Source organism: Tupaia chinensis, unplaced genomic scaffold, assembly GCF_000334495.1.
Source record: "Tupaia chinensis unplaced genomic scaffold, TupChi_1.0 Scaffold149922_1, whole genome shotgun sequence".
Lineage (NCBI taxonomy): Eukaryota > Metazoa > Chordata > Mammalia > Scandentia > Tupaiidae > Tupaia > Tupaia belangeri.
Genome location: NW_006209766.1, coordinates 1001499 through 1028329, shown reverse-complemented (window position 1 = coordinate 1028329; position 26831 = coordinate 1001499). Strand labels below are relative to the sequence as shown.

General features: G+C 48.3%; 1 protein-coding gene across 6 annotated transcripts; it reads right to left on the bottom strand.

Annotated features, from left to right (window-relative positions):
• Positions 1–1338: 1338 nt before the first annotated feature.
• CD22 (CD22 molecule) lies at positions 1339–19178 on the bottom strand. 6 transcript variants are annotated; one of them, XM_027769505.1, is made up of 15 exons: positions 19155–19178; positions 14962–15081; positions 14252–14307; positions 13650–14033; positions 12249–12542; positions 10405–10671; positions 9995–10258; positions 7889–8146; positions 7454–7717; positions 7109–7372; positions 4783–4879; positions 4582–4657; positions 3783–3901; positions 3276–3360; positions 1340–3000 (listed from the first exon to the last, which is right to left on the bottom strand). In XM_027769505.1, exons 3-15 carry the CDS (start codon positions 14283–14285, stop codon positions 2869–2871), a joined length of 2538 nt encoding a protein of 845 aa, XP_027625306.1. In that variant the 5' UTR covers positions 14286–14307; positions 14962–15081; positions 19155–19178; the 3' UTR covers positions 1340–2868. The 6 variants fall into 6 exon arrangements, 5 of the variants coding, with proteins under 5 accessions (XP_027625308.1, XP_027625306.1, XP_027625305.1 ...); XM_027769504.1 differs by lacking the exon at positions 19155–19178 and adding an exon at positions 16931–17092 and having other exon boundaries at positions 14962–15084; XM_006171623.3 differs by lacking the exon at positions 19155–19178 and adding an exon at positions 16931–17092.
• Between the last annotated feature and the right edge of the window lie 7653 nt (positions 19179–26831).

Below are 26831 nucleotides of genomic sequence, written 5' to 3'. Positions count from 1 at the left end.
GGGCCTTCCTTCACGGCTCCATCCAGGCTGGCCCCTCTCCTCTCTGTATTCATCTTGCGTTGTGTTTAGTCAGTGCACCCAAGACACTGCGACGTCCTTGCTAGCTCCGTGCTAGAGTGACGGTCGTCTGAGGGCAGAGATCTCAGCCTGCTTCGCCCATGGCATGTTGCATGGTTGTCTCTCAGGCAGCCGAATAAATAGTCCATTATCTGGGCCTTGGGAGGGTGGTGAGATCTGGGCCAGGCAGAGGCTGCCCGTGTTTGGGAGTCCCTGGCCTCCGAGCTTCCTGGCCACCTGCTCTTCACGCCTCAGCAGTGCCTGCTGACTGCCACATCTCGTGGTCAATTGGTCATGAAGTAGGTTTATATCAGCAGCTGGGCTTGGGGACAGGACAGGAGGGCACCCAGTGGTTGCCAGGGAACCTGAGCCAGGCCTCATCAGACTCGGGGCTGCCTTTAGCACTCACAAGAGGACCTGCCCTAAAAGCTAGACTAGAGATCTACGAGATTGTTCTATGTCTTGTCTTTGGACTGCAGCCATGGCTCTGTGCTGGGCGCATTCACAGGTACTCAGAACTCGTTTGCCGAATGAATGAATGGGTGAATGACACTGAAACTTATTTTGGGTAGAGAAACATCAAAACCCTCTCACAAAAAGTCAAAGGGGATGGAACTGGATTGATTGGAAAATCGATGCCTCACTCTGCTGTCATTCTAAGAATCGCCATGCTGGTATTGAGCAGAAACAGAAAAGGAGGGCAGGACAGGAAGGTGTCGTTTTGGGAACATCCCCCATATATCAGGAATTGTCTGTTCATCACATGTGATTGGTTAACCATATGTTCCTGCCCTCCAAGCATGAGCCTTAGTCCCTTGGCCGAGCAGGTGAATGGGAGGGGAGAGGCCAAACCTGAGACGTGACGGGGGTATTGGACACACCTAGCTGGGAAGTCTGAACCAGTGAACATAACTGAGAACTTGGGGGTGGGGGGTAGCAGTCCACAGGGAGTGACAGAAAAGCTGTGAGGTTTCTCAAGGCAACTGGCCTTCGAGAAGTGCTTGAGCAGCCGTGGATTGTGAAAGAACTTGGTAGGTTCTCTTTTGGGAATAACTGTGAGTAATGAATCAGCTTCCCCTTTTTATGTTCTCCAAAAATGCAAATAAAATGAAAATTTTACTTAGTCTCTAAAAAATGCAAATAAAAGATGAGAATTTTTTTTAATCCTCAGGAGGTGTGTATGCTTGTCAAACAGAGAGTGAGTGAGAGAAGGCATCCTCTCCCTCCCACCCAATGGTCACACCACTATCCTTTTTTCTTCCATTCTTCCTTCTCATCAAGATTTCGAGCACACACACACACAAGCACCTGGTGTGTTTTTCAAGCTGCTTGGGCCAGGATTTGAGCCACAGTCGACCAAGTGGGATCTGGCTCCCTTAACCACTGCACTGTGAGGGCCAACCTGGGGAATGTGTTGTTTTAGGGTCTTTTGGCTTCTGTGATTCCAGCATATACAAATTAAACCTCACTCCTACCTTGAACCACCTGCATGGCAGGTAGTCGTATCTCCATTTTACAGATGAAGAAACTGAGGCTCAGGCTGGTGGTAAATGCTGCCCGAGATCTCTCCGCTACTGTCTTAGTCTGTTCATTCTGCCATGACAGAAAGACCTGGGACTGGACGATTTATAAAGAAGAGAGATTTATTTGGCTCACGATTCTGGTGGTTGGAACCGTCAAAGGCATGAGGCCAGCATCTGACCAGCCTGTGGTGCACATGGCCAAGCGAAGTGGAAAAGAAGGCAGGCAGGTGCCAAGAGACAGACCCTAGGGCAGCCCACTTGCTGTTACCACAGCCTGCTCTTATGAGAACTAATGAATGAGAACTGGCTCCTTCCCAGCAGCCTACATTACTTATTCATGAGGGATCCGCCCCCATGTCCCTCACACCTCTCACTAGGCCCCCTCCTCCAACGCTGCCCACAGCAGAAGTGTGGCCACGGGGGAGGGCACCACACCCCAACCATAGCAGCTAGTTATATACAAAAATCAGGACTGAAACTCATGCCTGCCTGCCTGCGAATGCGCTTTTCCAATCTTCCGCCAGGCTCCTTTTCCTTCTTTTCCAGTCCCACCATGCCTGCCGCATCTCCCTGTGCCCGCTCTGCCTTCACAGACTGGTTCTCTGAAGCGGTACTGAGCTATGTGTATCGTGCAACTCTATTCCACTGTCCACACCAATACGTCTCAGTCCATAAGACCCCTGTGGGTAGGGGCTGCTGCAGCAGAATCTCCGTGGAATGCCTCGTTATGCATAGACAGGTTTCTGGAGGAGAGGCTGGCTGGGGACAGTGCCTCCTGCTGCTAATTTCTGTCCTTCCCTGACCTTCTCCCAGAGGCAGAAGGTGGGCACGACTAGTGAGCAGGGATGTCAGTCGGGTCAAAGGGATGGGAACAGAAGAAGAAATAGGGACGAGCCAGTCCCAGCAGGGACACAGCCAGCTTGGGGTAGGGGCTGGGGAAGGGGCGGATGGTGGCAGATGGCTGGAGTGGTGGGGGGGTGAAGAGGGTACAGGGCTCCAGGCAGGTGTTTAGGTGAGTTTCTGGGTAGGATAAGAAGAGTGGGAAAAGACCCAGGGCAGGCCTTTGGGAGGGGCTGAGCTACCTGTTCCGAGAAAGAAGGCGGGCTCTGATCCAGGCACGAGGTTCTCTGCAGTGACCATGCGTGCACATACGTGTGCACATATACGTGTGTGTGTGTGTGGAGGGAGGGGCTGGGGGACTTAGCAGCTGAGCAGCAGTGGCTGGGGAAGCTCTGGGGCTGCCCTTGTCCCCGTCCCCTGGGCACCTCCACCACATGGATTCAGCAGGTCAGTGCTTAAGGGTCACATACTCCACACTTTCCTGGGTCCGAGGCCGCTCTCCAACCCCAAACTGGACTAGCTCTGAGTAATGGATTTCCTCGTCTTCTGGAAAATTCGGAGTCACGTTCTCATAGTCAACCTGAGAAAGCCACATGGTGGTCAGCTTGGCCTCGCTGTCAGGTCCCCAGCCTCCCCCACCTGCTTTCCCAGCCCATGTCCTTGATTCCTCGTGGGGGTCCAAGAGCCCATGCAGGAGTCCTCTAGTCCAGAAACTGGCCACAGTTAGTGGGAGGACCTGCCCTGGCTCTGACCACACCTGCCCAGGTGCTCCCCGCTCCCCGTAGAGGACTCAGAGCTGAGGCCAGGCCCTCCATCTCCTCCCACCCCCCGCCCCCCACAACCCTGCAGTCTCACCACTCGAGGCTTCTGCAACACTGAGTAAGTGACCGTGTCATTCCTGTTTGCGGGAGGCCCCTGCCTCTCTGAGATTCCTGCATCCCTGAAGGAGGGCAGAAAGATGACCACAAATGGAGCCTTTCCCACGAGCTCTCCTCCCTACTTCCCTGTCCCCAGCAGCTCCCAGCCTCAGCTCTGGGTGTGAGAATAACTTGCTGCCTCCCGAGTACCCTGGCCAAGCAGGACTCATTAAAGGGATGCTGCATGAGTGAGTGCCCGTGTGTGTCACAGTCGTGACCTTCATGAGAAGGATGGGCTCTCTGTGATAAAGACAACATGGCCCTGACTTGAGGAATGGTCCAGTTCTGGACACTTACCCGGAGCGTTGTTATGGAACACAAATGAAGAAAGGGGTGTATGGCGGCGCCTGGCATGGGACTGGCACAAAGAGGGCAGGAGGGACACAGCTTCCCCTCCCACATCCCTCCCAGAGTGCAGATGTCACCCTTCTGGGCCCCACAGTACCCAGTTCTTGGTGTGCTGGTCTCAGGAAACTGCAAGGTGGCATAGCTAACACCATCTTCCATCACCGGATTGTAGCATCCCAGGGATTGGGGGCCTTCAGAGAGGGGAGGCCTTCTAATCTGGGAGAGAGACAAGGTTGCAGCTCTAAGCTCTCCCCCCACCCAATTCTTCTCCCCTGGCTTGACACCACAGATCTCCCCAGAGTACTTTTTCTTTTTTAAAATTTTCCAGATGGGGGAACCAGCAGTTAGCATAATGGCTATGTTGCTGGACTCCCACGTAGTTGACCGCGGTTTGCATCCCGGACCCAGTGGCTTAAACTCACGCCGGGCGTGTGTGCGTGCGTGCCCAAGATCCCGAGAGGAGGATGGAGGAGAAGGGATTACGGCATGACCATCCCCCGTGGGGGGTGATTTCTCACTTTCTGTCTCTATCGCTCTTTCTGTCTAGCGAGTGCACGCGCCCTATAGCGAAAACCTCTCCAAAAAAAAAAAATTTCCAAATGGCACATGCACTGACAGGGGAAGAGAGAAAGAGAGAGAGAGAGAGAAACATCTCTCATGGGGCATGGTCACACCACAATCCCTCCTCCTCCATCTCTCCTTCATTTAGGCAAAATGCACACCCACCCGGCATGTTTTTCAGGCTGCTGGGTCCAGGACGTGAACATGTGGTTGGCCACCTGGGATCCAGCTGCCTTAACCACCATGGGCTGACCCCTGGAAGACTTATCACCCTCTGTCACCTGGTTTCTTTTCTTTAACGCTTTATCCTGTGCTCCGTATTCCTTGAATCTTACCTTTTTATTCCTCACAAAGAAGCTCTGACCACTGGAATTTTCCTGAAGCCCCTGCTGACTCCGAATCCTCTTCCAGCTAAGAAATGAAAGCATGCTCAGTGAGGGTCTGGGAAGGGAGTGGGCACAGGTTCTGCCGGGGGAGGCTTTGGGACTAAGGAGCCAGAGGGAGGCCGAAGGAGGTGGGCAGCAGCGGGAGCTCACCTTCTCCGAATCTTAAACCCCCAGATCGTCAGAAGGAGGATGGCCAGGCAGATCCCGATCGCCACAGCCGCTCGCCTGCCGATGGTCTCCGGGCTATCTGATGGGGAAAGCAGTGGCCTCATCAGGTATGGCCAGCCCTGGCCTGTGGCATTCATCTTGACTTCTCTCTGCCTCCAGCCCCATTCTTTGCCTGTGCGTCTTCTCCTCCACATGTCGTGGGGAAGCCAGCCCTTGCCCTCCGAATCTCCCGTTAGGAGGAGCGCCTGTGTGCGACAGAGCCGGCAGCCCCCACCCTCATGCTCGTGAGGGAGCACAACCTCATCAGAGAGCAGTGTGGCCATCCTTCCAGAACTTGACATGCACCTGTCCTTGACCCAGCACAGGAGTTCTCCCCGCAAGTGTCCCTGCGAGTGTGCCCAGAGCGAGCACTGCACCTCGGCCTTGCAGGAGGGCTCTGGGTGGATGGGATATGCAGCGTTCACACGCCATGCAGCCCTTTAGAGAAAGGCAGGCTGGGCCAGCTCGTAGCCTGCTGGTGAAAGGAGGCCGAGGCCCACATGGCTGCCGCCTGGGTGGAGAGATGGAGGAGCAGGGATCGTGGTCGTGCCCAGCTAAGAGGTGTTTTCTCTCTTTCCTTCTCTCTGTCTCTCTCTGGTGACCACAAGTGTCCTTTGGCAACTTAAAAAGAGAGAGAGAGAGAGAGAAGGAAGAAAAAGAAAAAAAGGAAAAGAGGCAGGTGGCAGGGTGCCTGAAAAGTGGAGACCCAGCAAACCGTGTTTCTACACAGCATGTCAGTTACATTTCCAGATAACGTGTTAGTTTGTTTTCTTTTCTCTTCTGTCATTACAGGAAACGGTTCTCTATAAATAAATAAATATCCCCCTGCATTTCCAGATACAGCACAAACTCTAAGGGGTGTTATTCCATGGGAAAAAAGAAGGACAGGAAAGCAGTCCTGGGTGCCGGGCGCGTCCTACCACTTGAGTAATGAAGCAGAGGGTACAGACGCGGGCCTATCAATGTACACGTCACGCCGCTTAACGACAGGGTGTGTTCTGAGATACGGGATGCAGGACGACTTCGTCACGTGTGAACGTCATCCGGGGACCTGACACGAGCCCAGCTGGGGTATCTGACTGCACACTGAGGCCACATGGTGGGGCCTATTATAACCTTATGGCCCGCCCACCCCCACCCCCACCCCGTCGTCGTCTATCTGGTCTACCATAGACCCTATGTACACTAGCATGTGTGCTATCTCAGGAAGGAGATGTAAGTGGGGGACTAGCGTTCTCAAGGACAGACCTGAGAGGTGTCTGTCTGTCCACTAGTTACCCTTTTTAAACAGTTTATGGTAGAGCACGTGAGAGAGAGGGGAGAAGGGGAAGGGAGAAGCACCCTCTCCAGGGTGGGTCATGCCTCAGTCCCCTTGCTGCAGTCTACCAGCCCATCGCGTCTTGGACATGGGAGCATGGACCTGGCGTGTTTCAGGCCAGCTGGGCCAGGGATTCAGACCAGGGTTGCCTGTGGGATCAGCTTCCCTGGAGCAGTGCATTATCGCTGCACCAAGGAGCCAGCCCACTCCTTCGTGCGTTTTCATTGTTTTTTTTTGTTTTTTTGGAGGGGTTTTTGCTATAGGGCATGTGCACTCGCCAGAAAGACAGAAAGAGAGAGACAGAAAGTGAGAAATCACTCCCTCAGGGGCGATGGCCACGCCACAATCTCTTGTCCTCCATTCTCCTCTTGGGATCTTGCACATGCGCCCGGCATGAGTTTAAGCCACCGGATCCAGGACTCAAACCGTGGTCAACTACATGGGAATCCAGCAGCAGAGCCATTACTCTAACTAATGGTCCCATTTTTTGTAAACCATATACATGTATTATCATTTTAAGAACCACCAGAATCTCAAAAGTTCAAAACAAGGAGCCTTTCAAAGGTGATTCAGAGAGAGACAGAGACAGAGAAGGGGGCCGAGCAGGAGCTCTGGATGTCTGGAAGGTGGGGGCAACCTGGGAGAGAATCCTGGAGCATCACCAGTGACAAGGGACAAGGCGATGCCACAGCACAGTGGCAGGGGAGCTGTGGAGCTCCAGGAGTCTCTCCCCACTAGGCCCCTCTCTCTGTCTCTCTGCCTGTGTGTGTCTCTCTCTCTGAATCACCTTTGATAGGGTCCTTGTTTTGATCTCTTGGTGGTTCTTGAAAAGATAATACAAGTGTATTGTGACAAGCTGGGGAGGGAGGAGGCGGGAGATGGACCAGGGGGCCTGGAAGGCGTGGGCCGGGGGAAGGGCAGAGAGGAGCATGAGAGGGCAAGGGGTCTTACAGTAGACAGTGAGGGTGCTAGGGGGTGACTCGCCCATGCCCAGCCGGTTGGCCCCCTGGCACCGGTAGACACCCGAGTCCTGGACCTTTGCAGGCTCCAGTCTCAGCGTCTGGCCAGCATGGTGGAGGTTTTGGTTGTTCCAGTCAAACCAGGTGAACTGGGAGGCAGGAGGATTGGCGTCACTCTCGCACGTCAAGGCTGCCTTCCTGCCCTCCATCACGCTGTCTCCCGGGGCAATGGACACCCGCAGCCTCCGAGGAGGATCTGTAAAGGAGAGAGAAGTCAGAACACGGGTGGCCAGTCCCGCCTCTTCTGTGTTCTCAGCTTCGGGCTCTGGCCACTCACACAGCACTTGGAGAATTGAGGCCTTGGACGTGGTCTCTCCTATGGAGTTGTCGACTGTACAGCTGTAATTTCCGGCATCTTCTGGAGTGATGGAGTCAAAGATCAGCTCACTTCCTTCCTTCAGAAAGCTTCCATTTTTCTTCCAGACATAGCGGATCACTGGGGGGTGGCTGGTTGAGAACTTGCATTGGAGTTGAACCCGGTGCCGGGAGTGAATCTCGGAGTGGGTGCCGATCACCAGGACCCTCACGTCTCTGGGGGCATCTGGAGGACAAGGACCTCAGGCTCACTTCTGGGTTCCCTGTCCTGCTGGCTGTCCCCATGGCTCTGGGCCTGGCTCTGATCCCTCGATTCTCTGTCGCAGTCTCTGGTCCAGGCTCAGTGTCCTTACCCTCCAGCTGGGCCACCCCCCAACCCCTCTCCCTGATCACTCACACTGGACATTCAGGTGGGTGGGAAGGGCCCAGGAGCACCACTGGTTACAAGCTGCACAGTAGATCGACGTGGTGTCCCAAGCAACTTTCTGAATCAACAGCACCCCAGGTGATGGCTCAATCCACGGGCCTTTGGGGACCCACTCATATCGGGTAACTTGAGGGTTACTGGAGTTGTAGTTACAGAACAGGGTCACACGGTCTCCTTCTCGAATTGGTAAAGGGCTTCGAATAACCGTGGTCACCTCTTTTGGGGGATCTGGGAACAAACCAGAGACGTGCGTGAAGAGGGTCTGTCATAACCTTCCCTTCTTGCTTCCTTTCCCTCCCTCCCAGCTCCCTGCATTCTCACAGTTCCTAAATGGACAAAGGAAGGTTTCTGCCTCCCTCTTGTACCACGGATCTTCAAAAAGTTAAGGAAGGCCAGCTGGTGGCATCGCTGTTAAGGCGGCTGGATTCTACATGCCCTGTTGTGCCGTTCAAGTCCCAGACTCTGTGGTTTGAAAAATATGCCTGACATGTGTGCGTGCGTGCCCAAAATCTCAAAAGGAGAATGGAGGAGAAAGGATTTCCGTGTGACCATAGTCCCTGGTGGGGGAGTGGTTTCTCACACCCCTCCCACCCTCGTCTCTCTTCAGTGAGCACATGTACTCTCTAGGAAATTAAAAAAAAAAAAGAGAAAGAAAGAAAAGAAAAGCTCATGGATAGTGCATATTATGAAAAAGCTATACGTGAATTTCAATTTTTTTTTAATTGCTGAAGGGCATATGTACTCATCAGAAAGAGGAAGTAGACCGTGCCTTTTGCTCTGTTTCTTCATCCCGTCATCCTGTCAGGATTTTGGGCATGCACACTCATGGGCCTGGTATAGTTTTCAAACCTCTGGGTCAGGATTCGAACTGTGGTCAGCCAAGTGGGATCCAGCTCCCTACACAGTCTTTAACCACTGAGCTAAGGAGCCAGCCCACACATTTTTTTTCTTTTTTGCACTAAATAAACTACTTTAACTCCATTTACACGAATTTTTTGAAGTCCCATCATATCTGTATGAGGAGATAAACCCTGCCCGGGCCTTTGGGCCTGTCTGTGGTTTGACACAGGATGGTACAGTGGCTTTTCAGCCACTAGAGCATCTAGAAGCAGGGGAAAGTGGGGAGATGAGGAGAGTCCTCCAACCTGTGTAAGCAGCTAAGGGAACCCCAGTTCTGGAGCCATATTGCCCACTCTGTGACTGTGGCTGCAGGCCTCAGTTCACTCCTCTGTCAAATGGGGTCGTGAGAGTACCTAACCTTGTGCAATTTCTCCAAGGGTGAAGTGAGATGATGCTTTTAGAGCAGAGTGCGGTGTGTGGTAGACAGTAAACATGGCTGCCTCTGCTGCTTCTGTCCACCCCGCTGTCTAGGTGTTTAGGATTTGGGCCTCCCGACCCGCATGTGGGTCAAGCCTTATGGGTTTTCTTTGTCCTGCACTCAACTTGATGACAAGATTCACTGTGATAAATAGTATCTAGGGCCAGCAGGTGGTGTAGTGGTGAAGGCACTGGACTCCCACATGGCTGACCTTCGTTCAAGTCCCAGATCTGGTGGCTAAACTCATGACGGATGTGCAAGCATGTATGCCTAAAATCCCAGGAGGAGAATGGAGGAGAATGGATTGCGGGGTGGCCATTCTCCCAGCCCCCACACTTTCCTTCTCACTATCTCTCTGGTGAGCACATGTGCTGTACGGCAAAAACCTGAAGTAAATAAACAAATAAAGAGGGTGTAACAATGGAGAGGGAAGGAGACATTTTTGCCCCACTTTTTTCTGAAATCCTCAGGACCTCTTCTGGGGTTCAGCTATGGCCCCACAATGACGTCTCTGTGACCCTTACGGAGCCCTGCTATCTTGCAGTCATTCATTCAACAAACATCTACTGAGCACCTACCATGAGCCAGGCCCTGTAGCAGGCGCTAGGCCTACACAACACCCCTGGCCTAAGAAGCTTGTCAGGAGACCCTGGCTTCTGCTTACTCTGTATCTGAGGACCCAGGGATTCCCCTGTGCTCCATCTGCCTTCCTCCTTCCCCACTTCCGTCTTCTCTCCTCAAACCAGAGGCCTACTCACATTGCACATCCAGCTCAGTTTCCGGGCCCATCTGTCCAATCCCAAGCCTGTTTTCTGCCACACAGGAGTAAGTCCCAGCGTGCTGGAGGGAAACCTGTGGGATGTAGAATTTCTCTTCTGTCTTTCCTAGCAGCTCTTTCCCATCATGATACCAGGTGTAATTTGTTGGGTGAGGATTGGCTGGTGATTGACAAATCATCTCTACTGTAGCTCCCTCCTTAGCTGGTGACTGGTGGATCAGAACGCTGGAAGGTTCTGGAGCATCTAGAAGAAGGGGCAAGTGGGGAGATGAGAGTCCTCCAACCTGTGCAAGCAGCTATGGGAACCCCACTGCTCGGCTCTCAAGAGCCTGGATTCCACCCCCATTCCCAGTGCCCTGCCTGCCCCTCCCCAGCTCGGAAGAGGCTCACATTGTACTTGGAGGGTCACTTCTTTCGAGTTGCCTCTGCCCACAGTGTTGGAAGCCCGACAGAGGTACTTCCCGCTCATCTCCTTGGACGTTTGGGGCAGAGTTAACGTGAGCGTCTTCGATGCACTCAGCTGCATCCCATCCTTGAACCAGGATATAGACTTGTACTGTGGGTTGCTGCTGACAATCCGGCACGTCATGGTCACCGACTCCCCCTCTATTACAGTGGCATCACTGGGACTGACCTCAATCTCCACCTGTGGGACGTCTGCAGGAGCAGAAGGGCAGTGGGGAAGAGGGCAGGGAGCCCTTAGGGTGGAAGGTGGTGAGAAGGGGCGGTGTTTCTATTCTGACAAAGCAGCAGTCTACACAGCCTTGTTCCCCTCTCTATTCCCCTGCCCTCGGGTAACAGCCAGCAGGGTTTCTAATACCGGCAGCCACACAGCCTTGTTCCCCTCTCTATTCCCCTGCTCTCAGGTAACAGTCAGCAGGGTTTCAAATACCGGCAGCGAGACCGTGAAACTCCTTGCTTAACACCACTCAGTGGATTCCACTATTCAAAATCAAATCTGGAACGCTTATGGCAGCCCATAAGATCTAGTTGCTGCTTGCTATGGTTTGGATAATGGCTTGTTCCCCAAAGGTTCACATTCTGGAGGCTTAATCTTCTGCGTAGTGCCTTTGGGAGGCGGTAAGACCTTTAAGAGGTGGGACCTAATGGGAGGTCACCATCCAATCAGCTGGGGCCTGGGAGGGACACTTGCCTCTGGAAGCCGTGCTCTGATGTAGCACTGAAATCAACCTGGTGTCCTTGAACTTTCCAGCCACCAGACTCAGGAGCCAAATAAAGCTCTGTCCTTTATACATTACCCAGTCTCGGTATTTCTATTTAGCAACAGAATAACAGACTGAGACAGCTCTCCTTCTCCTAGTCCCTGTCCTACCATTTGGCCTCTGAGGCAGTGAGTTTCAGCCTCTCCAGCCTTCCTCTTCCGTGGTTCACCGCATCCACACCTCGAAACCCTGTACTTGCTCCTTCCTCTCCCTGGCATCCTCTTTTCATAAATATTTGCCTGCCTTAGTCTTGCCCTTCATTCAAGGCAGCTTAAGTGTTCACCTTCCTCAGTGAGGTCTCCACCCATCACTCCCCCTATTCTAACCTGGCTTTAATTTGTTATTAATGTACTTATTCCTACGCACCATCATGGTCTATATGTCCTCCTTAATCTATTGTTCATTTCTTCCCTGCAATGCTAGCGCCAGGTGGACAAGAACTTTGCTCACTGCTGTACAGGAGATCTTCAAAGAGTTCATGGAAAATGCATATTATGAAAAAAAGCTATGCATGGATTTTGATTTTTGTACCAACCTAAATTTACTTTAATGCCATTTTCCACAAACTTTCAGAAGCACTCATGTATTCTCCACCCCACTCCACCCCTAGCCAGCAGCCATAATAAGGCTGATATCTAGTAGGTCTGCAATAAATATTTATTGAATGAATGAATGAATGAGGCATAATGTAATGAGGTGAAAAATTTCCCCTTTAAGGGGAAACCAAATGTAGCCAGATAATCCCCGAATCATGGCTTGGGGATAGATGATTTTACTTTGTCAGGGCAAAGTGGAGGCTGAAATGCATCTACCAGCTGAATGCCAGGGCTGTCAAGAGGAAGTGGGTGCCCACTGAGGGGTTGGGGGGAAGGTGACAAGCTTCACCCCCTTTTCCCAACCCTGGGGGACTATGTCTGATTGTATCATGGGACGTGGAATTCCAGAAGCCCATGGAGTCTTCTCTGGGTCTGCCACGCCTTGTCCTTCCCATAGGAGGACCGGGAAACTCACACTTCACTTCCAGGCGCACCGTCTGCTCAGAGAGCACCTGCCCCTCGGTACCAGTCACAAGCTGGCAGGTCACATTCTTCCCATGGTGAGTCCACTGAGGCCGAAAAGTGAGCTTGCTCTGGGTGACGACTGTTTCGGGGGAGAGGGTGGTCGAGGTGATAGCGGGCTCCTCCAGGGACCACTGCAATTTGATGGGGTACCCGAAGCAGGCGAAACTCAGCGAACAGGTCAGAGTGACTTCTTGTGATGCCTCAATTTCTGGAGGAAGCTGGATGCGCGGTACAAGAGGCGTTGCTGCAAAGAAGTGGGCACCATGCTGGAGGCCTGGGAGGCCGAGGACTGGTGCAGCACTAGCTTCCCGTCCCGGCGTTAGAGGGCCTGTCCCACATAACCCCCCAGGAATCCCACCCCTCGCCAGTCCTGCCTTCCCCTACTTAAATCACATGTGCTCAGAAATACTCTCTGACAGTCCTGGGAACAATGAGTCTCCCTGAGATTATATTTTATGTTTCCTTCTAACTTCTTGCTCTTTGCTTTCTAAGTATTTTCACAATTATGCTTCCCGCTACCTCTGTGTGAACCTTTTTTTTTTTTTTTTGAGAGAGAGAGATGTTGGCTATAGGGCACGTGTGTCTACCAGAGAGACAGAAAGCTACATCAATCAATCGATTAATCACCCCACAATTCTCCATTCTCCTGTTGGGATTGTGAGCATGCATGCACACATGCCAGGCATGAGTTTCAAGCCGCTGGGTCCAGGACTCGAGCCACAATTGGCCAAGGGGAGTCCAGTGACTTAACCACTATGCCACCTGCTGGCCCCCTCTAAGTGAATCTTACCAATTTAGTTCAACAGGTATTCCTTAGCTTTGATGACAAACGTGTATTTGTTTAATGGCATTAAGATTGGAGACAGCCCAGCACAGCATTCCTTTAGAGGGGTGGGCCTCTGTCCAGCCAGACTCAGCTTTTCCCCAGGCTGGACCACCTTCAGGCCCTGCAAGGTCTGAGGCTGCATCTCTCACACCAAACACAGGGCTGCTTAGAGCGGCCCACCCAAGAAACAGGCTGTGGACCTGCCTGATGGGTCATAACCACCCCTTTACATACACACCATCTAGCCTTAAAGGGTTAATTAGGATCAGTCACCAACCTTGATGCATTGGTAGTTTTCACTAGAAAAACCAGATATCTGTCTTTTGAAAAGTCAGAAGATCTGGCAAGCTGCAGCCCACAGTCCAGAATGGGCAGGAGCTGAGGGGCAGCTGGGATGAGTGCAGGGCCTATAAGCTGTCACCACTGGCAGCCCCTGCCTGATCGCTGTGGGCAATTCGGTGTGTGGCCCTGCCTGGGAATTGGGTGTTTCCCACCTCCCCTCCTGACCCCATCCCCAGGCCTTACCAGAGACATTGAGGTTTATTTCCTCCATCCATTTGTCGGTCTTTGATGTCACCCTCAGCCCCAGATGACCACTGTCGTTGGCGTGCACCGGGGAGAGGCTCAGGGTGCAGTTGTTTTGTAAATCTCCCAGGAATTGTACCCTTCCCTGCTGAGAAGGGAGCCCCCCGGCCTTTGTGTGATTATAGAGGACGGTTCCTTTGAAGTTCTTGGTGGTTGGGTCATACTCGGGATTCTGGTACACGACAAGGTTTTCCAGATGCTCCCTGGGCTTTGGGTTGGTGTAGCCACAAGGAATCCAGATGCAGGCTCCCTCCCAGGCATAGAGGGTCTTGGGGTGCTTAAAATTCCAAGTAGCCGACTCGGAGAAAGCCGGGAATTCTGAAACTTATCACAGTGGCAGAAAGCGTGATTAGGGGGCATGCAGCGCTTTCAGAGAACTGGAGAGTCCCCTTCGAGGACAGAGGAGAAATGGGAGGTTTACAGAGAGAGAGTGGGCCGTGCACACACACACTGCCTGCCCGCACCCGACCCCACCTTTAGTCTTCCCCGCCCCAGGCATGAACTCCCAGAACCTGAGTGCTGGCCTGGGCCACAGTCCTTACCCAGGAGCAGGAACCAGAGGCCGAGGAGATGCATGCTGTCGTGTTTGGGTCAGAGCCTGAGATGGGGAGAGTTTGCTTTGAGCCATCTGGTCATTTACTTCTGCCAGATGGCTTTTCTTGCTCACCCACTGAGCTCGAACCCCTATTATAGATCCTCGGGGACCATGTCTGGTTGCATCATGGGATGTGGAATTCCAAGTGTCCATGGAGTCTCTTCCGTGTATGCCAGGCCTTTCCTTTGGCCTGGGAACCCTTTAAGGGCAGCGTCACCCTCTTCCCAGAACTCTCTCCTCCCCCTTTCCTTCTCTCCCTCTTTACTCCTTCCCTCCCTCCCTCCCTCCATCCTTCCTTCCTTCATTTGGTCCTTCTTCTTCCATTCTTTCCTGTTCCTTATCCATTCATTCATTTATATTTTTATAAACTTCCTGCTCAGCCCTCAGGCTGTGAGTGGCACCAGACCACTGGGTAATGCAAATGCCAGGCACTAGGTAAGTTGGAGTTCTCCTTGGGCTGCTAATAAAGGATTTTACATAGGGGAGAGACATGACCAAACCTTGATTTAAAGATCAGGAAAATAATAATTCCTAAACCAATAGTAAAATATGATGCTAGGACAGCATTTAAAGGGGTCCTAATGGGTCCCACTCAGATGCCTCTAGGGGCCAGGTAGAAAACAAATCAACCAAGTAGAAACAAAAGCCCAGCCTCACCTGCAGTTGGGGGCTGGCTTAGTTCCAGGCAGTCGTTACAACAGGGAAGGTGGCCTCAGCCCTCTCTGATCTTCCACTGTTCTAAGAGAAGTGAGTAGCCATATTTTCATGTGAAATATCCTGCTTAAAAAGAAAAAATGTGGGGACCAGCAGTTAGCATAATGGCTATGTCGCTGGACTACCACGTAGTCGACCACGGTTCGAGTCCCGGACCCGGTGGCTTAAACTCACGCCGGGCGCGTGTGCATGCATGCCCAAGATCCTGAGAGGAGAATGGAGGAGAAGGGATTGCGGCATGGCCATACCCCCTGGAGGGTGATTTCTCACTTTCTATCTCTCTTTCTCTCTCTGTCTGTCTGGCAAGTGCACACGCCCTATAGCAAAAACCTCTCCAAAAAAAAAAAAAATGCACAGTGCTGTTCACACAAAGCCTAGCTGTGGGCTCAAGGCAGGCCAAGGGTCGTCAACCTGCAAACACTGCTCATCTCTTTCTCTAAGCAATGAGTGTCCTCTTTACCACCCAGGACTTACGCAAGGAGTTACATTTACATAGAGTTAATTTAAGTCCCAATTTACATGATTTTGCTCTGGTGTTGGCCCCGGGGGAACTGAAAGGATGTATCGCAGAGTGTGTCTCCGGTCTCAGCACAGATCCCAGCCCTGCCACCCACTCCGCCAACATTGCTCATGCATCAGTGGCGCCCTCTCTGGGTATTTATCTCCTCGGCCCGCATGGCTCAAAGCTGAGGGCTGGTGGGTGTCCAATACTTTGCATGGGGGAAGCTAAGCTGCTTGCCCAATGCAGGAATGGGGTGCTGTCCCCAGGCATAGGGTCTGGCCTGGTCTGAGCAGGGACTAGGGGAGAGAGATCTGAAGCTGGGGGAGCTTCTCCAGGCAGAGCTGACATCAGGCCTGCAGCTGCCAGTAATGTTACCTACACAAAAAATGTTCAAGATCCTGACCACTTGAGAAAACTGAAAAAGTTCAGTAAGATTCTTTACTGCGGGAAAGCCTTTCAATAAGTTATATAGGCGTCGTAAATCTCTAACATGGGGCTAGAGTATTGTCCATTGTCCATATTTCTTTGGCCATGGGATCTACTTTACATTTTCTACAGAAAACTTGGTGGGGTTGCAGGGTAAGTGTTTTTTTGTTTGTTCTTTTTTTTGGGGGGTGGGTGGGTGGAGGTTTTTGCTATAGGGTGCATGCGTTCGCCAGAAAGACAGAGACAGACAGAGAGACAGAAAGCAAGAAATCTCCCCCGAGGGGGAATGACTATACCACAATCCCTTCTCCTCCATTCTCCTCGTGGGATCTTGGGCACGCATGCACACGTGCCCGGCGTGAGTTTTAGCAACCTAGCCATTATGCTAACTGCTGGTCCCGCAGGATCAGTGTTCTGGAGGATACACTTTGAGATCCCCTCAGCATTTCACAAGGACTCGATTCCACGGTCTGAGGCCGACTGACACTATCGGGCTGAACTGTTGTACCCCATCTGCCAGGATCTGCCTGCCACCCCCTCACCAGGGCCAAGAGCGAGAGGGACACTTACAGAGCAGGACTGTATGCTTGCCCCAAGGAGCCCCAGGCAGTCTTTGGAGCAGAAGAAGTGGGTTCCCAGACCTGGGCATTGGGGTGCTGAGGAGGCAGGATGGGGCATGGAGGCTAGGGACAACGATCACTAGGCACGAAGGCTCAGGAAGGCCATGCCATGCAGAACTATGACGGCGCCATACTGGCCTCTTGAGAACTTTGTAGGACCTCAGAACCAGCCTCCCTGACTCACTCTTCACATCTGTGACCCAGTGACCTGACCTACTCTCAGAAGACCCACCAATGGTAGTAACATAGGCAAGAGAGAGAAGTGGAGGTCCCCACGGGGTTCTCGTCCCTGGAATGGTGTCTGGCACAAGGGGGCTGCTCCCTACTCACTGTTGAATGCAAAAAAGAATAAAATGGTTTTTACCTGATTTCTGGTGTCTTCCCTCTTCAGGACCCTGGCAGCATCTGAGAGTGAAAGGGGAAGTCCAGTGAGGTAGGTCTCCACTAACTGATTTTCACTGTCCTTGGCCACACCTCCTGCCTCTCTGTGACTCTGAGGGTCACCAAGGGGCATCATGATTTAGGAAGTGGAGAAAAAGAGAACGGAGGAGACAGGGCTGGAATCAGATCGGAGGACGCACTTGAATGTCCACGATCAGGTCTTCATTTCGGTATATGGATTGTCTCTATCAGGGCAGCTTCAGGTCTGGCTTCTCCCCAACTCCCCCCCCTACCCTGCTCGCAGGAAATACTTATGACTCAAGCAGAGCGGATAAGACCTACAAGCCTGCTGAAGAAGGTACAGGGCAACTTGAAAATAGTTTCAGTTTAGTGACACCATTCGCTTATTCTTATTCCCACTTCTTTCCATCGCAGGCATGAGTGGCGGGGAGTCAGGCTGCTTAGACCATGCTTAGGCAGCCCCCGGGAGTGGAGGGAATAGCACAAGAATATCAGGAAGGAAAAAGCTATCTGGCACAAGTGTTATCAGATGAAAATGTCTTGAGACTGAAACTGCATCACTTTATCAGGCTTCTAGCTAGTGAGTGTCTTAGGGGGAGGACCAGACAGCAGTCAAAACCGGGCAAACCCTCCGGATGATAAGAGATACTTCTGAGATATCCGCGCTCTGATACCATTCCACTCTAACAGCTGCTGAACACTGGGGCAGAAACAGAAACGGGGAGAATGACTTCTTGCAGTGCTGTTCTGGGCAGTGTAAATAGATATTTTTTTTTTCTTGTTTCTTAGCAGCTAAGTCCAACTAAAAACCTCAAGTATTATAAAAACAAGCCTAAGAAGACTCTGAAAGGTGAAGAGAAGGTGGAGAGTAGGGATCCTGGGACCCTAGGGCCAGCAGGTGGTGTGGAGGTTGATGTGCTGGACCCCACGTGGCCATCTTTGTAGTTTGAGTCCTGGACCTGGTGGCTTGCAAATCACACCAGGTGCACGTGCATGTATGCGTGTATGCGTGCCCAACATCCTGAGAAGAGACTGGAGAAGGGATTGCGATGTGGCTGCCCTCCCTGGGCAGTGATTTCTTTCCCCCTCTCTCTCTGTTTCTCTTTCTGGCAAGTGAGTGCACCTTATAGCAAAATTTAAAATAAAACAAAAAAAAGTCCTGGGACCCAAGGAGTGATATGGTGGTGAATTCTCTGGATTTTCTTTTATATATCCCAACCTGGGTGTTGAAGAAGCTGACAGCGGGAAATCTAATGGACACAGACCCAATAAAAATCCTACCGAGCTCTACTTTTCTAGCCAAAGAACCAGGAAACGGGCATTTTAGAAAAACAGAACATTTGGTTGATAATGGTTCTACATCAGCCACATACCATAGAAAAAAACCTACAGCTACAGCTCCATCCTTACTCCTGTCAGCAAAGGCTGAGAGGGAAGTTTAGACATTCACCTTCATGAGGGTGCCACAAAGAACCTAGGTCACCCCCATACAGTTGGAGTGATGCCTGAGAAGGTCTGGTCCCTGGAGCTGGGACCCTCATCCCCACTGTGATCACCCTCCCCACAGTGTCAGTGGAGACCACGTGGGCATCTGGACATCCACCACCTCCTTAATGCAGAAATGAAGTATTCTTTCCTCTCCCTGCTGGAGTGGTATCAAAGGGGGCCCAATAGAAGGTCAGGACTTTTACCACCACTCAGTGGTAACAAGCCCCCCACCCCACCATCACCACAGTGTCAGTGGAAGCCACCTGGAGGGCAGTGATAAGTTACCCCTATTTCTCTCAGAGTAGTAAGATTATATACCTAGTCTCTCTCTGTCTTTATATATATATATATGTATATATATATATACATATATATATATACATATATATATATAAATTTATATACACACACGCACGTGTGTGTGTGTGTATCTGCAGGATCTAAGAAGGAGCCTTCCTGACTCCGTTATTCCCACCTGTGACCCAGTGACCCAGCCTACTCTCAGAAAACCCACCAAGTCCAGCATGGTGGATGCTCAAATACAGGGTCTGTCTGCAACCCATTGTAACACAGGCAAGAGAGAGAAAGGGAGGTCCTCGCTGGGTTCCCAGTCCTGGAACTGTGCTCAGCACATAGGGGCTGCTACATACTTGCTTGTTGAATACAAAAATAAAATAACAAAATGGTTGTTTTTTAACCTGATTTCTGGTGTCTTCCCTCTTCAGGGACCCTGGTAGTATCAGAGAATGATATTTATCTACCTGCAGGTTCAAGAAGTTCAGTGAACCCCGGACCAGCAGTCAGCGTATAATGGCTATGGTGCTGGACTCCCACGTAGCCGACCGCAGTTTGAGTCCCGGACCTGGTGGCTTAAACTCATGCCGGGCGCGTGTGCGTGCGTGCCCAAGATCCCAAGAGAAGAATGGAAGAGAAGGGATTGTGGCATGGCCATCCTGATTTCTCGCTTTCTGTCTCTCTTGTCTCTGTCTATCTGGCGAGCACACGCGCCCTATAGCAAAAACCAAAAAAAAAAAAAAGAAACTGAATGAACTCAAACAGGATAAACCCAAGGAAATGCATGCCATAGTCAAAATTACTAAAATCTAAGACAAAGTCAAAATCTCTAAAGCAACCACAGAGAAATAATAGACTACCTATAAGGGTGAAAACCATTAAAACAGCAGTGGATTTCTCATTAAAAGCAAAGCAAAACAAACAAAAAACATGGGAGCCGTAAGGAGGTGATGCAATATTGTCAGGTGCTGAAAGAAAAACACTGTCAATCTAGAATCCTATATCTAGTGAAAATATCCTTCAGGAGTCAAGGAAAAATCAAAGCATTCTAAGAGAATTTTTGTCTAACAGAGGCCTATCCTGAAAGAACACCTAAAGGGAATCCTCTAAACAAAAAGGTGGGGGTTTTTGTTTTTCTTTTTTTTTTTTCATAGGGTTCATGTGCTTGCCAGAGAGAGACAGAGAGACAGTAAGAAGGACAGTGATAAATCACCCCCTGGGGGGATGACCATGCCACAATCCCTTCTCCTCCATTTTCCTCTTGGGGTTTTGGGCATGCATACACAGGCACCTGGCATGATTTTCAAGCCATTGAGTCTGGGACTCAAACCACTGCTAGTCGTATCAGAGTCCAGTGACTTAACCACTACACCACCTGCTGGTCTTGAGGAAAAAAATTTTTAAAGGAAACTTAGAACATCAGGAAAGAAAAAAGAACACAGAAAGAACAAATCTATGAGTAAATGCAATATACTTTCCTTCTCTTCTGAAGTTTTCTATTATGTTTGACAATAAAAACAAGAACCATAATACTGTCTAATTATGTTCCTAATGTCCATAAAGGAAATATTTAAGGTAATTATAAATAGGATAGGATAAAGGGACATAAAGAGAGGTAAGATTTCTTCATTTCATTTGAACTGGTAAAAATGTTAAAACCAGTAGATTTTGATAAATCATGTATAATGTACTATCTAGAACAACCAGTAAAAAAGCTACACAAGGTGATACACTCAAAAGCATTTTTAAAAGAATTATTTAATTTAATTGTATTTATTGATTTTAATTTGACCAGAAAGGGACACACACAGAGAGAGAGAGAGAGAGAGAGAGAGAGAGAGAGAAGCAAGAAAGCAAGCTGCCAGGTTTGGGAGTGGAACTGCAGTTGTCCATGTGGAAGTCCAGTGCCCTTAACCATCATGCCACCTGCTCACCCCAAAAGCATTTTAGATAAGTACTGGTGGAATTCTGAAAAGCTGTTCAAGAAACCAACAGGGAGGTAGGAAAAAAGAAAATGGAAATGAAAAACTGAAAAATAAAATGGGAAACTTACCATATAAATAATTATATTAAATATAAATGGCCCAAATACACAAATTAAAAGTCAGAGATTGACAGAGTGGATAAAAGAATGACCCAACTATATACTGTCTATAAGAAAGTAAATTCGGGAACCAGCAGTTAGCGTAATGGCTATGTCGCTGGACTCCCACGTAGTCGACCGCGGTTCATGTCCCGGACCCGGTGGCTTAAAACTCACGCCAGGCGCATGTGCGTGAGTGCCCAAGATCCCGAGAGGAGAATGGAGGAGAAGGGATTGCGGCGTGACCATCCCCCCAGGGATGGTCTCTATGTCTCTCTCTGTCTGTCTGGCGAGCGCACGCGCCCTACAGTGAAAATCTCTCCAAAAAAAAAAAAGAAAGAAAGTAAATTCAAATATAATGATATAGGTAAGTTGCAAATAAAATACCTGGAAAGTATATACCATGCAAAAATTAGTCAAAAGAAAGTAGCATATATTAATAACAGATTAAGACAAATTAACAATTGGAGTTGGAAACTTCAGCATCCCTCACTAAACAATTGATAGGAAAAAAAAAAACAGGCATAAAATCAGTAAGGATGTATAATAACTCAACACTGTCACCCAACAGTATCTAGTTGGCATAGAACCATCTACCCAGCAACAACATAAAACACACACACATTTTTCAAGCACCTATGGAACATGTACCAAGAGAAATAAAATCCAGGGCTATAAAATAAGTTTCAAAAAGTTTGAAATAATTGAAATCATACAGAATATATTCTCTAAGCACAATGGAATCAAACTACATATCAGTTACTGAAATATGACCATAAAATCTCCAGACACTTGGAAACTAAACAACATGCTTCTAAATAATCTATAATTCAAAGAGGAAAACTAAAGGGAAATTAAACAAAACAAAACAAAAAACACTAAACTGAATGAAAATAAAAATTTTAGAACCTATCAAGTTTTGTGGGACACAGTTAAAGCACAACAGGGAAATTTACACACTGAATGTTTACATTAGAAAATATGAAAAGCCTCAAGTCAATAATATAAAATTTCAGGGACTGGCAGTTGGTATAATGGCTATGTTGCTGGACGCTCTGACCGCGATTCGAGTCCCAGACCTGGTAGCTTAAACTCATGCCAGATACGTGTGTGTGCGTGCCCAAGATCCCGAGAGGAGAATGGAGGAGAAGGGATTGCGGCATGGCTATACCCTCTGGGGGGTGATTTCTCACTTTCTGTCTCTCTCTGTCTTTCTGGCTAGTGCACACACCCTATAACAAAAATGTCTCCAAGTAAATAAATAAATAAGATTCCATTTTAAGAACCTAGAATAATAAGGAACCAGCAGTTAGCGTAATGGCTATGTCGCTGGACTCCCACGTAGTCGACCGTGGTTTGCGCCCCGGACCCGGTGACTTAAAACTCACACCGGGCGCGTGTGCGTGTGTGCCCAAGATCCCGAGAGGAGAATGGAGGAGAAGGGATTGTGGCGTGGCCATCTCCCCTGGGGGGTGATTTCTCGCTTTCTGTCTCTATGTCTCTCTCTGTCTGTCTGGTGAAAAACCTCTCAAAAAAAAAAAAAAAGAAAGAAAAGAAAAAATAACCTAGAATAATAAAAGCAAAATAAGCTTAAAGCAACCATAAGAAGAACATAATAAATACAAAGGTAGAATGGAGAAGAGACTGTGGTATGGCCATCCCTTCTTGGGGGTGGTTTCTCACTTTCTGTCTCTCTGTTTCTCCAGAGAGCACACATGCCCTATAATAAAAATTTCTCTCTAAAAATATAAATAAATAAATAAATAAATAAATAAATAAAGGTACAAACTAACAAACTCACCCAACATGAATTGAATTATTTGAACAGCATTATAACTACTAAGGTAATTGAAAAATCCCAAAAAGAAGTCTCCAGGCCCACATGGTTTCACTGGAGAATTCTACCTAATATTTAAAGAAAAATTAACACCCATTCTATGTAATATTTTCCAGAAAATAGTACAGGGAATGCTTTCCAACTCATTCTATGAATCTATTATTACCCTGAAACCAAAAAAACAGGCAGAAGTAGTAGCACCAAGAAAATTATAGACCAACATTCCCTATGAATATAGATACAAAACATTTTTTTAGAGAAAGATTTTTGCTATAGGGCACATGCATTCGCTGCAGAGACAGCGAGAGTTAGAGAGACAGAAAATAAAAAATTAGCTCCCCCCTGGGGGAGGAGGGGGGAGGGAATAATCATGCTGCATGACTTCTCCTTCTCCTCCATACTCCTCTAGAGATTTTGGGCACACACACACATGCACCCAGCATGAGTATGAAGCCAGCAGGTCTCGGACTCTAACCGTGGTTGGCCATGTGGGAGTCTAAAGACATAACCATTATGACATCTGCTGGTCCCAAATATAGATCAAAAATTCTTGATAAAATATTATCAAATATGGGCTGACCACATAGCCTACTGGATAAGGGAGTTGAATCCTACATGGTCAACAGTGGTTCAGGTCCTGACTCCAGAGGCTTGAGAAACATGCTGGGTACATGTGCTTGTAGACACAAAATCCAAACAGGATGGAGAAATGGAAGAGAAGAGAGTGCAGCATGATCACACCCCATTGGGGAATGCTTTCTCTCTCTCTCTCCCTTATTTCTCTCTGGTGAGCACATGCACCCTCTGGTAATTAAAAAAATGTTTAGCAAATTGAATTTATCAATATAGAAAAGAATTTATATACTGCAACCAAGTGGGGTTCATCCCAGGGATGCAAAGCTTGTTCAATATTTGAATATCAATTAGTCCAATCCATATTAGCAAAGTAAAGAAGAAAAGGCAGATGATCATATGAGGGAACTTCAAAAATTGTATAGATCAGGGACCAGCAGTTAGCGTAATAGTTATGTCACTGGACTCCCATGTGGTTGACCACAGTTTGAGTCCCGGACCCGGTGGCTTAAACTCATGCTGGGTGTGTGTGCATGCATGCCCAAGATCCTGAGAGGAGAATGGAGGAGAAGGGATTGCGGTGTGGCCATCCCCCCTGGGGGGATGGGGGATGGTGATTTCTTGCTTTCTGTCTCTCTGTCTTTGTCTTTCTGGCGAGCGCACGCATGCTATAGCAAAAACCTCTCAAAAAAAATTTTTTTTATAGATCAATGAAATTGAAGTTTGAGTTTAGGGCCAGTCTTGTAATGTAGTTAAACATCATGCTTAGGGAACCGGATCCCGTATGGCTAACCACAGTTAGACTCCTGGCTCCAAGCACATGCATGCCCAAAATTCTGACAGGATGGGGAAATGGAGGAAAATGGATGGTGATGTGACCATTGCAAAAGTTCTCTCTCTCTCTCTCTCTCTCATGCATGACCTCTGGCAATAAAAATAATATCTGTAAAAATTTTTGAAAGGTTTTTGCTATAGGGCACGTGCACTCACCAGAAAGAGAGACAGAGAGACAGAAAGAAAGAAATCACCCCCCCCAGGGGGATGGCCACGCTGCAACCTCTTCTCTTCCATTCTCCCCCCATGATCTTGGGCACACACACACACACATGCCTGGATGAGTTTAAGCCAGCGAGTCCAGGACTCAAACCGTGGTAACCACATGGGTGTCCAGCTACATAGGCATTACACCAACTGCTGGTCCCATTTGTAATTGTGTTAAAGTATGAGTTCATTTTGGTGCACACAAATTTTAATTCATGCATAATTTTTTCATAATACACATTTTTACTTAATTCCATTTTCCGTGAACTTTTTGAAATTATGTGTATGCATATGTGTGTGTATATAAAATTTTAAAAATCCAATTAGAAAACAAGTCAAGACATAAAGAAAATTTCACCAAAGGAGATACACAGATGTAGGACCAGCAGTTGGCATAATGGCTATGTCACTGGATTTCCGTGTACTGTACCGTGGTTCGAGTCCTGGACCTGGTGGCTTAAATTCACACCAAGTGCATGTGCATGCATGTGTGCATGCCCAAGATCCTGAGAGGAGAATGGAAGAGAAGAGATTGTGACATGGCCATCCCCCCTGCTGGAGGGTGATTTCTCACTTTCTGTCTCTCCGGCAAAGCACAGCCCCCCTAAAGAAAAACCCCCAAAAAAAAAAAAAAAAAGATACACAGATGTAAATAAGCACTTGAAATGTTTCACCTTACTAGCCATTAGTGAAATGCAAATTAAGATCATGACAAGATTATCACTACACACCTATTAGAACAGCTAACGTAAAATATAATGTAAAGCCAAATGCTAGTGAACTTGGATTATTCACACATTTCTGGTGGAACTGTAAAATGGCACAGCCACTTTGGAACATAACTTGTTGGTTTCTTGCACTTTGGGGCATTTTATCCCCAAGAAATTGAGTTATGTCCACACAAAAATATGTACACAATTACTTTTTTCCCTAATTTTTATCTTTGGAAAATTTTTTATTTATTAATTTTAATTATTATTTGTACACTTAATTGCTATACATCATTTAGATTGTAAAGAGACTCTACCCAGCATAACACACACCTCAGTCCAGCCCAGTTGAGAACATTCGCACGTCCTCATCAGCAAATAATAAACCATATCCGCATCCCACAAATGCCTTACCTCTCAATTTTTTCCCCAAATTTATTTTCTTACATTCTTCCCCTACCCCACTCTATCCACTTTGGCTCTGTCCAGAACAATTTTTAATGCTTATAGGTCCTCCAGTCTTTCAGTCTCTGCCGTAGAGTGCTGACAGTTGGTATGCTAAGGGGAAACATACAATGTCTCTCTTTCACAGCCTGACTTGCTATGGCTATGGTAAATGGGATTACTTTCTTCAGTTCTGTCTCTGCTTGTTGTTTGTATATAGAAATGATATAGATTTTTTTCTTTTTTTTGGAGAGGTTTTTGCTATAGGGTGCATGCGTTCGCCAGCCAGCCAGAGAGAGACAGAGAGACAGAAAGCGAGAAATCACCCCCCAGGGGGGATGGTCATGCCACAATCCCTTCTCCTCTATTCTCCTCTCAGGATCTTGGGCACACACACACACGCGCCCGGCGTGAGTTTTAAGCCACCAGGTCCAGGATGCGAACTGCGGTCGACTACGTGGGAGTCCAGCGACATAGCCATTACGCTAACTGCTGGTTCCTGCTATAGGTTTTTCATAGATGGCTTTTATTATGCTGAGAAATGATCCTTCTATGCCAATTTTACTGAGCGTTTTAATCGTGAAAGGATTTTTCCACATCAATTGAAATGATCACGTGGTTTTTTATCTTTCTTTCTGTTGATATGTTGTATTACATTTACGTCTTGTGTATGTTGAACCACCCTTGTATCCCTGGAATAAACCCCACCTGGTCGTGATGAATAGTCACATGATGAATTGTATGTTGTTTAATACAGTTAGCAAGTATCTTGTTGAGAATGTTTGCATATATATTCATCAGAGATATAGGACTATAGTTTTCCTTTTTTGTCATATCCTTATCCATTTTGGGAATAAGGGTCATGGAGGTTTTATAGAATGAATTTGGAAGGGTTCTGTCCTTTTGGATCTGTAGAAACAGTGCGAGTAGGATGAGGGTTACCTCTTCTTTAAAAGTTTTGTAAAATTCAGCAGTGAAGCCATCAGGACCTGGACTTTTCTTTGTTGGGAGGTTATTTATTACTGATTCAATCTCATTGCTTGTTATAGGTCTATTCAGGCTTTCGACATCCTCTTGAGTCAATCTTGGTAGATTATACGTCTCCAGGAATTTATCCATCTCATCCAGGTTTTCTTGTTTGTTGGCTCATAGTATCCTCTAATGAGGTTTTGTATTTCTGTTATGTCAGTTGTAATGTTGCCTGATTTTGATGTATCTGGTTCCTTTCTCTCTTCTTAATTAGCCTGGCTAATGGTGTGTCAATCTTGTTTATCTTTTCAAAGAACCAGCTTTTGTTTTCATTTTATTTTCTGTATAATTCGCTTATTTTCTGCTTGAATCTTTATTATTTCTTTTCCCCTGGCATCTTTTGGCCTTTTTGTGGTTGTTTTTC